Source organism: Somniosus microcephalus, chromosome 5 (genome assembly GCF_052327205.1).
Source record: "Somniosus microcephalus isolate GS21.2 chromosome 5, FLI_Smic_1.0, whole genome shotgun sequence".
Classification (NCBI taxonomy): domain Eukaryota; kingdom Metazoa; phylum Chordata; class Chondrichthyes; order Squaliformes; family Somniosidae; genus Somniosus; species Somniosus microcephalus.
The window spans coordinates 131,641,666-131,656,005 of NC_140991.1; the positions used below are offsets into that span (position 1 = coordinate 131,641,666).

General features: G+C 47.7%; 1 protein-coding gene across 1 annotated transcript in view; it reads right to left on the bottom strand.

The window, feature by feature from the left end:
- The window catches only part of nfx1 (nuclear transcription factor, X-box binding 1), an 88,237-nt gene that overhangs the window by 26,568 nt on the left and 47,329 nt on the right, over positions 1–14,340 (bottom strand). The window contains exons 14-15 of the mRNA XM_085988258.1: positions 14,108–14,227; positions 1,731–1,810 (exon numbers count right to left, since the gene is read on the bottom strand). Coding sequence (XP_085844384.1) covers positions 1,731–1,810; positions 14,108–14,227 — 200 coding nt within the window. The remainder of the gene's footprint in view (positions 1–1,730; positions 1,811–14,107; positions 14,228–14,340) is intronic.

Below are 14,340 nucleotides of genomic sequence, written 5' to 3' on the forward strand. Positions count from 1 at the left end.
TAGCTTGATCATTTTAAACACCTCAATTAGATAACCCCAAAACCTTCTAAATGCAAGGGAATATATGCCAAGTTGTGCAACTGGTCTGACTAATTTACCCCTTTTAGCCCCAATATCATTTTGGTGAACCTGCGCTGTACCCATCAAGACCATTATATCTTTCCTGAGGTGCAGTGCCCACAGCAGTACAGATGGGGGTCTGACCAAAGCTCTCTACAACTGAAGCATCGCTTCCTCCCTTTATTTCCCAGCTCCCTTGAGATAAAGGCCAACATTTCATTAGCCTTTTGGATTGCTTTTTGTACCTGTGCATTGGCATTTAGTGATGGGTACCTGGACACCCAAATCCATTTTTGTTCCTCTGCAGTTCCTAGTCTCTCACTATTAAAAAAATATTTCGGTTTGTTTTTCTTGGATCCAAAATAAATGACCTCACACTTTCCCCACATTGAATTTAATCTGCCACAATTTTCGCCCCTTAATCTGTTCACGTCCCTCTGTAACTTCCTGCTCCAGTCTACATATCTTACTGTGTCTCCTAAGTTGGTGTCATCTGTAAACTTGGACATACAACTCTTTATTCTTTTACCCAAGTCATTGATATACATGATGAAAATTTCAGACCCCCATACAGATCCCTGGGGAACACCACTTGTCACATCCTGCCAATCAGTACATTCCCTTTATCCCGATTCTCTGTCTACTTCCTCCCAACCAATTACCAACCCATGGCACAAGGTTACCTCCAATTCCTTGTACCTTCTGCTAATAACGTGTAAAACTTCTGGAAGTCCATAGATACAACATCCATAGATACTCCCCTGTCCATGTTAGTGACCTCCTCAAACCATGCAACTAGATTAGTCAGACATACCCTACCCTTCACAAATCTGTGCTGACTCTCTTAAATCAGCTTAAACTTGTTCAAGTGCTCAGTCACTCAATCCCTGATAGATTCCAGTAACTTCCCCACAACTGATGTTAAACTGACAGGTCTGTAAGTTTCTTGGTTTCGCCCTCTCTCTTTTCTTAAATAATGGAGTAACATTTGCAATGTTCCAATCCAAAAAAGGTACAATTCCTGAATCTTGAGCGCTTTGGAAAGTTATGACTAATGCATTTGCAATTTCCCCACCTGTTTCTTTTAAATACTCTAGGGTGGAAACCAGCAGGTCTTGGAGATTATGTCCCATTATTTTCTCCATTAAAAAAAAAACTTTAAATCCATTAAGTTCCTCCCCTTGACTTATTTTTATTTTCCCTTGTACCACTGGTATTTTCTCTTCCTCTACTGTAAAAACAGATACAAAGTATTCATTCAAAAAGTGGCCATTATAGTATCACTTGCATCTTTTTTTAATGGGCCGATGCCCCCCCCACCCCCTTTACCACTGTTTCTCTTGATATATTTATAAAAACCTTTTCTGTTCATTAGCTTTGATATCTCTTGCAAGTTTTTTTCATATTCCATTATTACTTGTTTGTATCCTTTTTTTTTTCTATAGTTCTCCCAGTCTGCTGGATTTCCACTTTTCCTTGCATCTATATTAAAATGGCTGCTAGCAGCTATTAACATTTTCAGAAGAGGTGATCAGCTGATGTCACTGCTGGATTCAGTAATGGAACAGCCAGGGACGAGATGGGCGTTCAGCAGTTTTCTTTTTAAATGTATAGTCTGACTGGGAGCCACAAATCTCACAGTAAGTCTCATTTCCTTCAGCTATACTTACTTCATGTTTCCCCATGCACCATTTTTGAGTGAGGTAGGTACAAGGTGGGCATTTCTCCTCATTGTGGCAATTGTGGAACACTGTTGGAATGTAACAAAATGCACATGAATAAGAGTCTAAAATACTTATACACTTCAAAAGTACACTACATTTTATAATAAATACTAGGAAATGCTTTCATTATGGCTTTACTCCAGTAAACTGTGACTGCCATACCGAGGCAGCAAATTTAGGAGATGAAAACATGAATAGAATGGATCATCTTTAAGTACACAATAGAACATTTAGTTCATCTAGCCTTCTCCTATGAACAGACTGCATATACCTTGTAGAGTCACAGGCAGGGGTCAATGGCGGCAGGACTGGGGAAAATCAAGGCTGCATTTTTATCCTGGAATCCGGAAAATTAGGCAGGGCGATGTAAAAGAGCACAAAGTGTGAACTTTGGAGCTAAGGGGGAAGAAAGGTGCAGTTATCCTAGTGGTGGAGGGACCAAAAAGGGAAGTGGAGAAAAATGCAACGTGAACTGAAGTGAGGTGCGCTAGCATGAAATGGGAGAAGGGAAAGAGGAAGTGGCTCCATAAATTGGCATGGGAAGGGATTAGTAAACAATTTAGAAATCAGATTTAGCAACAGAAAGTAACAAAATCACCATAATGTTCATCACTACCTTTCACTATTTTCAGTGGTTAAGGTCGCTCCATTTCATTTCTTGAGGTAGATAAATAATCACAGGTAGAACAACCCCCCAAAAAACTGCATTTTCTGCATGGCCATTGGGTGAAAATACAAGGACACATGGAAGGAGTCATTTGATCCATTTCTTCAACAAACCACATAAAACATAACCAGCAATGGATTCCATCCCACCCATTTAATCTCCCGAGCGAGAGTTGTGCGTTTAAAAAAAATGTATTTGTTCTTCAGGGTATGGGCAACATTGACAAGACAGCATTTATTGCTCATCCATAGCTGTCCTGAGGGCATCAAGAGTCAACAACAGTGTGGAACTGGAGTCAAATGTAGGGCAGACCAGCTAGGAACAGTGGAGCCCTTTCTGAAGGAAGCTTTCATGGTGCTAGTCCACAAATTACCAGAATTTTTAAATTCAATTTCACATACATAGCATAAGTACTCTCTGATCTCCAAAGGTAATTGAGTAAGCCTCCAGAATATCTATCTATCCCCACATTACCTGTCCCTTCATTAAAAGAAATCCTCCTCACCAGCTTTATTAATCTGCAACTGTAGAATCATAACCTGAGGTCCATCAGAGCAGGTGCAGGATCAAGAGGGAGACTAAACTGAAGTGAGTGGGCGTAACTGGAAATAACAAGACCAAGCTAGAGGGGGTAACGGAAATGTTATTTTGATGGAATTCAGTGCTCCTAGATGATTATCAGACTTTGCTCATTCACAATGCATTTTCTAGCATGCTTTTCACACTTCGGTATGTGAAAACTCACTACAGCAGCGAGAAAACAACAAGTGCTGACGAAGGGTCACAGACTGAAACGTTAACTCTGTTTCTCTCCACGGATGCTGCCTGACCTGCTGGAGTGTTTCTAGCATTTTGTGTTGTTATTTAACAACAACAACCTGTTTTTCCTAAATTTTCAGCAAATTATAATGCGTGGACCACACTTCCTGTTCCCTTTCCTGCACTTTACAGTGGAGAAAGCATTAGATGGTCACTATAGCAGATATAGTTCAGCATAAGTAAAACTCTAAGGAAAAGACAGTTTCACATATTGGCAAGCATCACACAAGCCTGGATTCTTGGAAATCGAGGCAAAGGCCCAGAGATGGAGCTTTAGGAAATTGAGCATGATTATAGAATGTAAGAAGAAAAATGGCATCAGGGCAACATATGGCAGTTGTTTTGAAATTCATTCAGGAATGTGAAACACCTCATACAACTGGCATCTTTCCCTTTCTCTTCCTCAAATGCCAGTTTAAATGCAAGAGATATGAATTTCCATAAACATGAAATCACTAACTGTTTTATAAGACACAAAGGCCTAGAAATTCATTATAGCCACTTTTGGGGCGGTAAAGTCGGGCGGCCACTAAAGTTTGCGCCCGGCGCAAAGTCGAGGCCACTTCGCCGATATTCAGTAGCTTCGCCCTAAGAGTTTGCTCGAGCGCTAAAACTGGCGATGCACGACTATCTTTAGGCGCTAAGCCGGCGGTGCTGAGCGATACCACCGAGGCCGGGCGCAGCGCAGGTGCGGTCATTTCTTGATTGACAGCAGACACCCTGACGCCGGCCAGCTCTTAAGGGGGAAGGATCGAGTTGGTCTGCTGCCACGCCCTGGACACTGCAGCCCTCCAGCTAGGCCTGAACACTGCTGCTGGACCCAAATAGCGCCTGAAAGGATGGAGAAGGCCCGTGAACGAGCGCAGCGCTTCTCAGAGCATGATCTGAGGGTGCTGGTTGGCGCTGTGGAGAAGAGACGCCATATCTTGTTTCCGGACAATGGGAAGAAGCCGGCGGCCCGCGTCTACCGGAAAGCCTGGAGGGATGTCGCCACCAGGGTGACATCCAACAGTGAGGTCCCCAGGAGCTCTGTACAATGCCGCAAAAAGCTAAATGACCTCGCCAGGATTGTCAGGGTGAGTACCCTTTCCAGTGTCCTCCTCATCCTTGCATGTGCACCTCACATTATGGGCAAAGGGACCTGAAAGCCCTAATGGCCAGCCCTCATGCAGCAGCTATGGGACAGTCATGAACATCAATTGCACATTCTGCACTTAACACACTGGCCAAGCTATTCGACCATGGGAGGCAGTGCACACAAGATCAGGGCTACACACTGGCTAGGCTATTCCACCATGGGAGGCAGTGCACACAAGATCAGGGCTACACACTGTACTTAGAGGCCGTCCTTTCTCTTGCAGGCCAAGCTGGCCAATAAGAAGAGGAGCCGGACTGAGACCGGGGGAGGCGGACCCCAGATCCAGCAGCTCACCGAGCTGCAACAGCGCATCATGGGTGCCCGGGTGATTGGCCCCGTTGCATCTGGAGATGCCGACCCTGTTCTGGGCACCAATGGTAAGGACATCACCTTTTGGACCTCTCTCGTCCCACTTGCGCATCAGATCTACATCCTTTGCCACTGTCCGACCAATGCGCTGAATGCCACCACTCATGCATCCCTCGCTGACGCCCTCTCCTCACTCTAAAGCTACTCTTGTGCCTTCCTGCTTTCAGATGGTGAGGGGGAGGTCCCTGAAGTTGCCAGTGACAGCCCCTCAGAAGAGGAGGAGGAGGAGGAAGAGGAAGGCGGCCCATCAGGGGAACCCTCAGCCGCAGCAAGCCATGCCAATGTAGGGGACACGTCTTCCCTGGAGGGAAGCCTGGGGGGGGGGGGGGGGGGAGAAGTGTCGGAGGGGAGTGTAGCTCCTGGGACCAGCGGCCTGCAGCAACGCGGGAGAGGGGTGGAAGCTCAGCGGCCTTATCCCCAGAGGGGGGAAGGGTCGGAGGGGAGTCCAATTGCTGGGCCCAGCGGCGTCCAGCAACGCAGGAAGGGTCGGGCAGCTCGGCGGCCTTCTCCCCAGAGGGAGAGTCCGGCCTCCAGTCCGGAGACGGTCACCGCCGAGGAGCTGCGCCTCCTCGAGGACATGTCCGCGGACTCGGAGCGCCGGCACACGGAGCTCATGGGGGTAGTGGCACGGATGCCTGAGGCCATCGAGTCCCTGTCTCGGAGTGTGACCGAATTCGGGGCCTCACAGGCCACGAGTTTGGCGGAATTCGGGGCAGATCAGGCAGCGAGTCGGGCGGAATTCGGGGCAGCTCAGGCAGCGAGTGGCCAGGTGATCAGTGGTGCCGTGCAGTCACTGGCTGCTCTGATGCGGTCACAGAACAGGGCAACACGGGCACTCACTGCGTCAGCCAGGCATCGCCAGGGCACCCGCCACGCTGCAGCAGCACAGCGGTCTGTCCCTCGGCAGATTGCTGCGCATGCTGCAGTGCTGGCCCGGGCGAGTGCCAGTGTCTCAGGCGACCAGCGAGCGCCTGCCACCCACCAGCTTGCCCCCATTCCTCCAGCCGCCACTGCCACTCCCCCAGTGGAGCTGCCACGAGCTGCTACAGCGACTGATGCTGCCCAGCCACAGCTGCAGCATTCACCAGCCGGCCCCTCGAGGGCCAGACCTCGTCTAGGCCGACCCCCAAGGGCATCTGCCGTCACGACATGTGCCCCTCAGGAGCCTTCCCCCAGCCTTGCAGCAGCCACTGGGCTCACTTTGAGGAGGAGCAGCAGGGCGTGCAGGGGCCGCAAAAGTTTGCAGAAGGCATCGCCCTCGCGGGCCACAAAGCAGAGGGTGTGCCCAAATGTTTTGTTTTTTGGAATGGGTGTTTTGTGAAGGCCGAGGATGAAGGCCATTTTTGTTTACATCTTTTGTTAATCCTCCCCAGGTTGTGGGAGTGAGTCATGTGTCTGAGTGTTTTTTGGGGGTTTCGTCTGTTTTTGGTTATCATGTGGGAAGGGCCCCGAGTTTGTACAATAAACCATTTTCTTTATTCAGATTGTCCATGTTTGATCTTTGAAGTGTTTGTTGCCTTAACCGGCTGAGGGCTTGCGGAGCGGCTGCAATCATGTTCTCTCATTGGCACAAGCCATTCCCTGACAGGGGGCCTAGAAGTGACGTTCAATAAGCCGCCGACGGGCGGCCCTTGGACCTTCTGCCTCCCTCCTGGGCTGGTACTCCTCCTCATGCTCCTCCTCCTCCTGAGGTGGTGGTCCAACGTGAGGTGGCAGTGCCCGAGTCCTGCGGATAGCCAGGTTGTGCAGCATGCAGCAAACGACGACGAATTGGGAGACTCGCTCCTGCGAATACTGGAGGGCTCCACCGGAGCGATCCAGACAGCGGAACCGTTGCTTCAGGACGCCGATTGTTTGTTCGATGATGTTCCTGGTCGCTTGATGGCTCTCGTTGTATGCCTCTTCAGCAGGGGTCCTGGGCGCGCGGAGCGGGGTCATGAGCCAGGTACACAAAGGATAGCCTTTGTCCCCGATAAGCCATCCTCTTGGGTGAGGCTGTGCCTGGAACATGTCAGCCACAGTTGTCTGTCGCAGGATAAAGGCATCGTGGCTGCTGCCTGGAAAGCAGGCATTGACAGCTAGGATGCGCTGCCTGTGGTCACACACCAGCTGTACGTTGAGGGAATGGTAGCCCTTCCGGTTGCGGTAATCCTCGGCATGCTCCAGAGGTGCCCGCAAAGCCACATGTGTGCAGTCAATGGCGCCCTGCACCATGGGGAAGCCTGCTATTCTTGCAAATCCCACTGCACGCTGCTGCTGCTTGTCCAGGGTCATGGGGAAGGAGATGAATTGACGTCTCCTTCTGAAAAGGGCACTGGTCACCTGGCGGATGCAGCAATGCACGGCGAACTGGGAGATGTTAGCGACGTCCCCAGCAGCAGATTGGAAGGAGCCGGTGGCATAGAAGTTGAGAGCCACTGTCACCTTCACTGCCACCGACAGAGACGTCCTGCGCTTCAGCTGTGGACGCAGATCTCTGAAGCAGCTGGCAGATCTCTGCAACCACCTCCCTTCTGAATCGCAGCCTCCTAACACACTGCGCGGCAGACATGTTGAGATAGGAGAACTGCTGGCGGTATTCCCTGAGTGGGTAAGGCCTCCGTTGCCGACGCCCGTTGCCCCCTCTGCGTCTAGCCAGGGCTGCCACTCTCTCACGGCGTCTGTAAGCCCTTCGGACATAATGCTGAAACGCAGCGTTGGCACCCAATGCAGCCCCCATAATATGCTGGCAAACACTGAGATCTCAATGAAGGCAGAGAATTGCAAAGCTCTGGCCTGAAGCCAAAAAGACCTGTCCTAGTGTTGGGCCAAAGCAGTAAGCTCTCTTCCTTGGTCTCTCCAAAAATCCGTTGCACAAGAGTGAGTGCTGCAAAATGGCTGCCCTTTATAGTGCAGGGTAAGTGCCCTTTAATTTGCGCTCCCCGCGGCCCGCCTCGGCTATGTACCGTTCCACTTCACAGTCGTTCGGGCCGCCAGGCGCACAATGGGGCGGCGCGAGTGAAGTTCCGGTTCCGGGCGCACAAAGGGCGTTGCACAACGAAATGACGTCATGGTCTGCGCGCGCAGATGAGCACGCGCAATGACTTTGCGCCAGCGCTAAATGTCTACTGAAGTTGGGGCGAGGCGCAGATCGCGCTGCGCCCGGGCGCTAAGCGCCTAGCGCTCGAGATCTACTCCTCCTAAGGCGCTAACGGCTGGCGCAGCCAACTGAATTTCTAGGCCAAAGACTGTGTTGATAGAAAGGTGGATGTAAGGGGAAAAAGACAAGAGATAGGAGATATCAAAGCTATGGAGGAAAAAAAAGAAAAATATTCAAAGCCACAGAAGAGAAGAAAACAGTTCACAGTATTACAACAATTAGACCAAGGCAGGAAATGCAGATCTAAAAGATCTCTACAAAATTATTTTTCCAGTGCTTGATCTTGCTTAAAAAAAGTGAGTTCTTTGAAGGAGGCCAGTAATGGCTGCTTAGCCCCTTCACCACAACAAGGTATCTAATCATCGCAAAGGACTACATATCTGCAAGTTTAATAAATTCAGTTCCTCTGACTGCTTGTCCCCAACCCCTCTGATCCATGAGGCAGATGTTTTCACATATCACGTCCTGTGTCTCTGGAACTCTTCCATAATCACTTGTCACATCTCTTCCCGTCTTCAAAAAGCTCCCGATAACATCTCTCTTTAACCATGGCTTCACTCTTCCCCACCCTCCTGCTCTCCAATTCCTCAACTTCTTGGTTGGTGTCCATCTCTTTCCCCGTAAAAAATTCTCAAGTGCTTTTACATGAGGAGTGCTATATAAATGGAAGTTATAAACTGAAGTTTGACTCAACTACTATATCAGTTCACTCATATTTCTGCTGTAGTCAAGTAAACCTCAGCCAGGTTACAAATTCTAGCCGACTTACATTTTTCAGCCAGTGTACAAATCAACTGTTAAACAGATAGACAGATAGATAACTGTCTGGCTGCATTTATGTATGTAGAACACCAACACCAAAAAACAGTAGCTGACAGTACAGTACTATATCCATCCTGGCAAGTCAGTCGAAAGTAAATTATTTAAATATCTGAATTCAAAACTGTAAATCTAAATGGCAACTATATTCAATTTATTCAAGAAATACTTGCATCATGAAGAACTTTAGCACCACCATGTGGAGAAAGGAACAATAAGCTAAGTAACTCTGAAACTGCAAGATCCAGATAAGGAAGCCTTTCATCCCATTCGTGTACATACATCAGAAACAATTTAACAAGCCTTCAGTCCCTCTCATCACAACATCCAAATATTTCTTGAAACCTTACTGGGTCTGGCCTATATGTGACTCCAGACCCACAGCAATGTGGTTGACTCTTAAATGCCCTCTGAAATGGCCTAGCAAGCCACTCAGTTGTAAAAAACCACTACGAAAAACAATAATAATAAAACCAGATGGACCACCCGGCATCAACCTCAGCACTAGCTACGGACATGACAACACCCAGCCCAGTCGACCCTGCAAAGTTCTCCTCACCAACATCTGGGAAATTGTGCCAAAATTGGGAGAGCTGTCCCACAGACTAGTCAAGCAACAGCCTAACATTGTCATACTCACAGAATCATACCTTTCAGCCAATGTCCCAAACTCCTCCATCACCATCCCTGGGTATGTCCTGTCCCAGGGGTAGCAGTAGTGTTATACAGTCGGAAGGGAGTGGCCCTGGGAGTCCTCAACATTGACTCTGGACTTCATGAAGTCTCATGGCTTCAGGTCAAGCATGGGCAAGGAAACCTCCTGCTGATTACCACCTACCGCCCTCCCTCAGCTGTTGAAGTCTCCTCAGTCCATCTTCATAAATCATCAGCTGCCTCTATGGATTGAGCTCGCTCATGGCTCTTCTCTAAACCACATTCAGGGCCTGCATGTCTTCCATGCATCTCAGTGACCACAGCTGGACACAGCATTAAAAGTGTGGCCTGACCAATGCACTGTATTGTTTCATTATGACTTCATCAGACTTATACTCCACTATTTCAGCTATAGAATTCTATTTACTTTGATTGCTGTTCTACAGCAACTCGACATGTTATAACCGAGTTTACCAATATTCCTAAATCTTTCAACTTAGCCCATAGCTATTTAACACCATTCATGGGGTACTTAAGTCACCCATTTTTCTTCCTGTGCGAAATACACTTATTCATATCAAGTTTCATCTGCCACTGTTCCACTAATTTCTTGCAGCTCAGCATTTGGAAACCTGAGGTGATCCTGTTTGGTCCCCACCAGAAAATCTGCACCCTAGCCCCCAGTCCCATCTCCCTCCTGCGCTATGTGGGAACTCAGGGACACTTCCTGTGTCCCTGACAACTACATGTGCAGGAAGTGCATCCAGCTGCAGCTACTGACAGACCGCATTGCGGCACTGGAGCTGCGATTGGATGCATACTGGAGCGTTCGCGATGCTCAGGACATCGTGAATATCATGTTTATGGAGTTGGACAGACCGCAGGTAGAGGTTGGACAGGAAGAAAGGGAACGGGTGACCAACAGGCAGAGTACTAGGCGCAGGCAGGGGTCCCCTGTGGCCATCCCCCTCTCCAACAGATACACCACTTTGAGTACTGTTGCGGGGGGGATGGCTTATCAGAGGAAGGCAGCAGCAGCCAACTTCCTGGCACCAGGGGTGGCTCTGCTGCACAAAATGGGAGGAAAAAGAGGGGTAGAGCTATAGTAATAGGGGATTCTATTGTAAGGGGAATAGATAGGCGTTTCTGCAGCCGCAAACGAGAGTCCAGGATGGTGTGTTGCCTCCCTGGTGCAAGGGTCAAGGATGTCTCCGAGCGGCTGCAGAACATCTTGGAAGGGGAGGGTGAACAGCCAGTTGTCGTGGTGCATATAGGCACCAACGATATAGGTAAAAAGCGGGATGTGGTCCTAAAAGCAGAATATAGGGAGTTAGGAGATAAATTAAAAAACAGGACCTCAAAAAGGTAGTAATCTCAGGATTGCTACCAGTGCCACGTGCTAGTCAGAGTAGAAATAGAAGGATACTTCAGATGAATACGTGGCTAGAGGAATGGTGCCAGGGGGAGGGATTCAAGTTCCTGGGACATTGGAGCCGGTTCTGGGGGAGGTGGGACCAGTTCAAACCGGACGGTCTGCATCTGGGCAGGGCTGGAACCGATGTCCTAGGGGGGAGTGTTTGCTAGTGCTGTGGGGGAGGGTTTAAGCTAAAATGGCAGGGGGTTGGGAACTTGAGCAGGGAGACAGAGGAAAGGGAAACAAGGATAAAAGCAAAAGATAGGAAGGAGAAAAACAAAAGTGTCAGTCAGAGAAATCAACGGTTTAAATCAAACGTGGCCACAGTAAATAATAATTCTAATAGGTCTAAGAGCGTTAAAAACACAAGCCTGAAGGCTTTGCGTCTTAATGCGAGGAGCATTTGTAATAAGGTGGATGAATTGGCTGTGCAAATAGAGGTAAACGAATATGATTTGGTTGGGATTACAGAAACGTGGCTCAAGGAAGGCCAGGACTGGGAACTCAACATCCAGGGGTATTCGATATTCAGGAAAGATAGGCAAAAAGGAAAGGGAGGTGGGGTAGCATTACTGGTTAAAGAAGGGATTAACACAATTGTAATGAAGGATATTCGCTCTGATGATGTGGAATCTGTATGGGTAGAATTGAGAAATACTAAGGGGAAAAAAACGTTAGTGGGGGTGGTATATAGACCTCCAAACAGTAAAGCGGAGGTTGGGGATGGCAGTAAAATGGAAATTAAAGAAGCGTGCAATAAAGGCACAGCAGTCATCATGGGTAACTTTAATCTACATACTAACCAAATTAGTAACAATACTGTGGAGGAGGAATTCCTGGAGTGTTTAAGGGATGGTTTCCTGGACCAATATGTCGAGGAACCAACCAGAGATCAGGCCATCTTAGACTGGGTATTATGTAACAAGAAAGGATTAATTAGCAATCTTGTTGTACGAGGCCCCTTGGGTCTGAGCGATCATAATATGATCGAATTCTTCATTAAGATGGAGAATGAAGTAGTTGACTCGGAGACTAGGGTCCTTATAATTTAAATAAAAGGAAACTACGATGGTCTGAGGAGCAAGTTGGGTAGGATTGATTGGGGAATGGCACTCAAAAGGGTTGATGGTGGATAGGCAATGGCAAACATTCAAAGACCGAATGGATGAGCTACAGAATTTGTTCATCCCAGTTTGGCATAAAAATAAAACAAAAAAGGTGACTCAACCGTGGCTAACAAGGGAAATTAGGGATAGCATAAGATCCAAGGAGAGGACATATAAATTGGCCAGAAAAAGCAATAAACCTGAGGATTGGGAGCAGTTTAGGATTCAACAAAGGAGGACAAAGGGATTAATTAAGAAAGGGAAAATAGAATATGAGAGTAAGCTTGCAGGGAACATAAAAACTGACTGTAAAAGCTTTTATAGATATGTGAAGAGAAAAAGGTTGGTGAAGTCAAGCGTAGGTCCCTTGCAATCAGAATCAGGGGAATTTATAATGGGGAACAAAGAAATGGCAGACCAACTAAATACATATTTTGGTTCTGTCTTCACAAAGGAGGACACAAATAACCTCCCAGAGATGCCGCGGAACATAGGGTCTGATGAAAGGGTGGAACTGAAAGAAATCAGTATTTGTAGGGAAATGGTGTTCGGAAAATTGATGGGACTGAAGGCCGATAAATCCCCAGGGCCTGATAATCTACATCCCAGGGTACTTAAGGAAGTGGCCCTAGACATAGTAGATGCATTGCTGGTCATCTTCCAGAACTCGATAGACTCTGGAACAGTACCCATGGATTGGAGGGTAGCTAATGTAACCTCACTATTCAAAAAAGGTGGTAGAGAAAAAGTGGGTGAAAATGCTAGAGTCCATTATAAAAGATGTAATAGCAGAGCACTTGGAAAGCTGTGACAGGATCGGACAAAGTCAACATGGATTTATAAAAGGTAAATCATGCTCGACTAATCTACTGGAATTTTTTGAGGATGTAACTGGTAAAATAGATAAGGGAGAACCAGTGGATGTGGTGTATTTGGACTTTCAGAAGGCTTTCGATAAGGTCCCGCATAAGAGATTAGCGTGCAAAATTAAGGCACATGGGATTGGGGGCAAGGTATTGACTTGGATAGAGAACTGGTTGGCGGACAGAAAGCAAAGAGTTGGAATAAACGGGATGTTTTCCGAGTGGCAGGCAGTGACTAGCGGGGTACCGCAAGGATCGGTCCTAGGACCCCAGCTGTGCACAATATATATTAATGATCTGGGCGAGGGAATTGGATGTAATATCTCCAAATTTGCAGACGACACAAAGCTGGGTGGGAGGGTATGCTCTGAGGAGGATGTCGTGAAACTCCAGTACGATTTGGACAGGTTGGGTGATTGGGCAGAAACATGGTAAATGCACTATAATGTGGATAAATGTGAGGTTATCCACTTTGGTGGCAAAAACAGGAAGGCAGATTATTATTTGAATGGCAATAGATTGGGAGAAGGGGAAGTGCAAAGAGACCTGGGTGTTCTTGTGCACCAGTCGCTGAAGGTAAGCATGCAGGTGCAGCAGGCGGTTAAGAAGGCAAATGGTATGTTGGCCTTCGTAGCAAGAGGGTTCGAGTACAGGAACAAGGATGTCTTGCTACAGTTGTACAGGGCCTTGGTGAGACCGCACCTTGAGTATTGTGTGCAGTTTTGGTCGCCTTACCTGAGGAAGGACGTTCTTGCCATGGAAGGAGTGCAGCGAAGATTCACCAGGCTGATACCTGGGATGGCAGGAATGACGTATGAGGAGAGATTGTGTCGATTGGGCTTATACTCACTGGAGTTTAGAAGATTGAGAGGGGATCTCATCGAAACCTATAAAATTCTGTCAGGCCTGGACAGACTAGATGCAGGAAGGATGTTTCTGATGGCCGGGAGTCCAGAACCAGGGGTCATAGTCTAAGGATAAGGGGTAAGCCATTTAGGACTGAAATGAGGAGGAATTGCTTCACCCAGAGAGTGGTGAACCTGTGGAATTCTCTGCCACAGAGGGCAGTGGAGGCCAGTTCATTAAATATATTCAAGAAAGAGTTGGATATATTTGTTGAGGCTAAAGGGATCAAGGGATATGGGGAGAAGGCAGGGACAGGGTACTGAATTTGGATGATCAGCCATGATCTCATTGAATGGCGGAGCAGGCTCAAAAGGGCCGAATGGCCTACTCCTATCTTCTATGTTTCTATTCCTACTGTCACTACTACTACTACTGTTACTAACATGCGTTTATTTTAATGCCCAGGCTGGTGGAGCCGTTCTCACTTACCTGGATGATCACACTCATGTTCCCTGATGCAGGGGTTTTTGCACTCTGGCGGTCTGGTGCCGCATGGTACTGGAGGATAGATCACTGATGTCCCACAATGACACGTTAGTTCATCAAAGCCTAAAGAGCAAATGTTGAATTAATTGTAAGAAATCTATCTTACAACAGTTTGCATGGTCATACTCTGGAAACCTACGGTTTACATGTAAAGGATGGGGAAATGAGAGAATTTC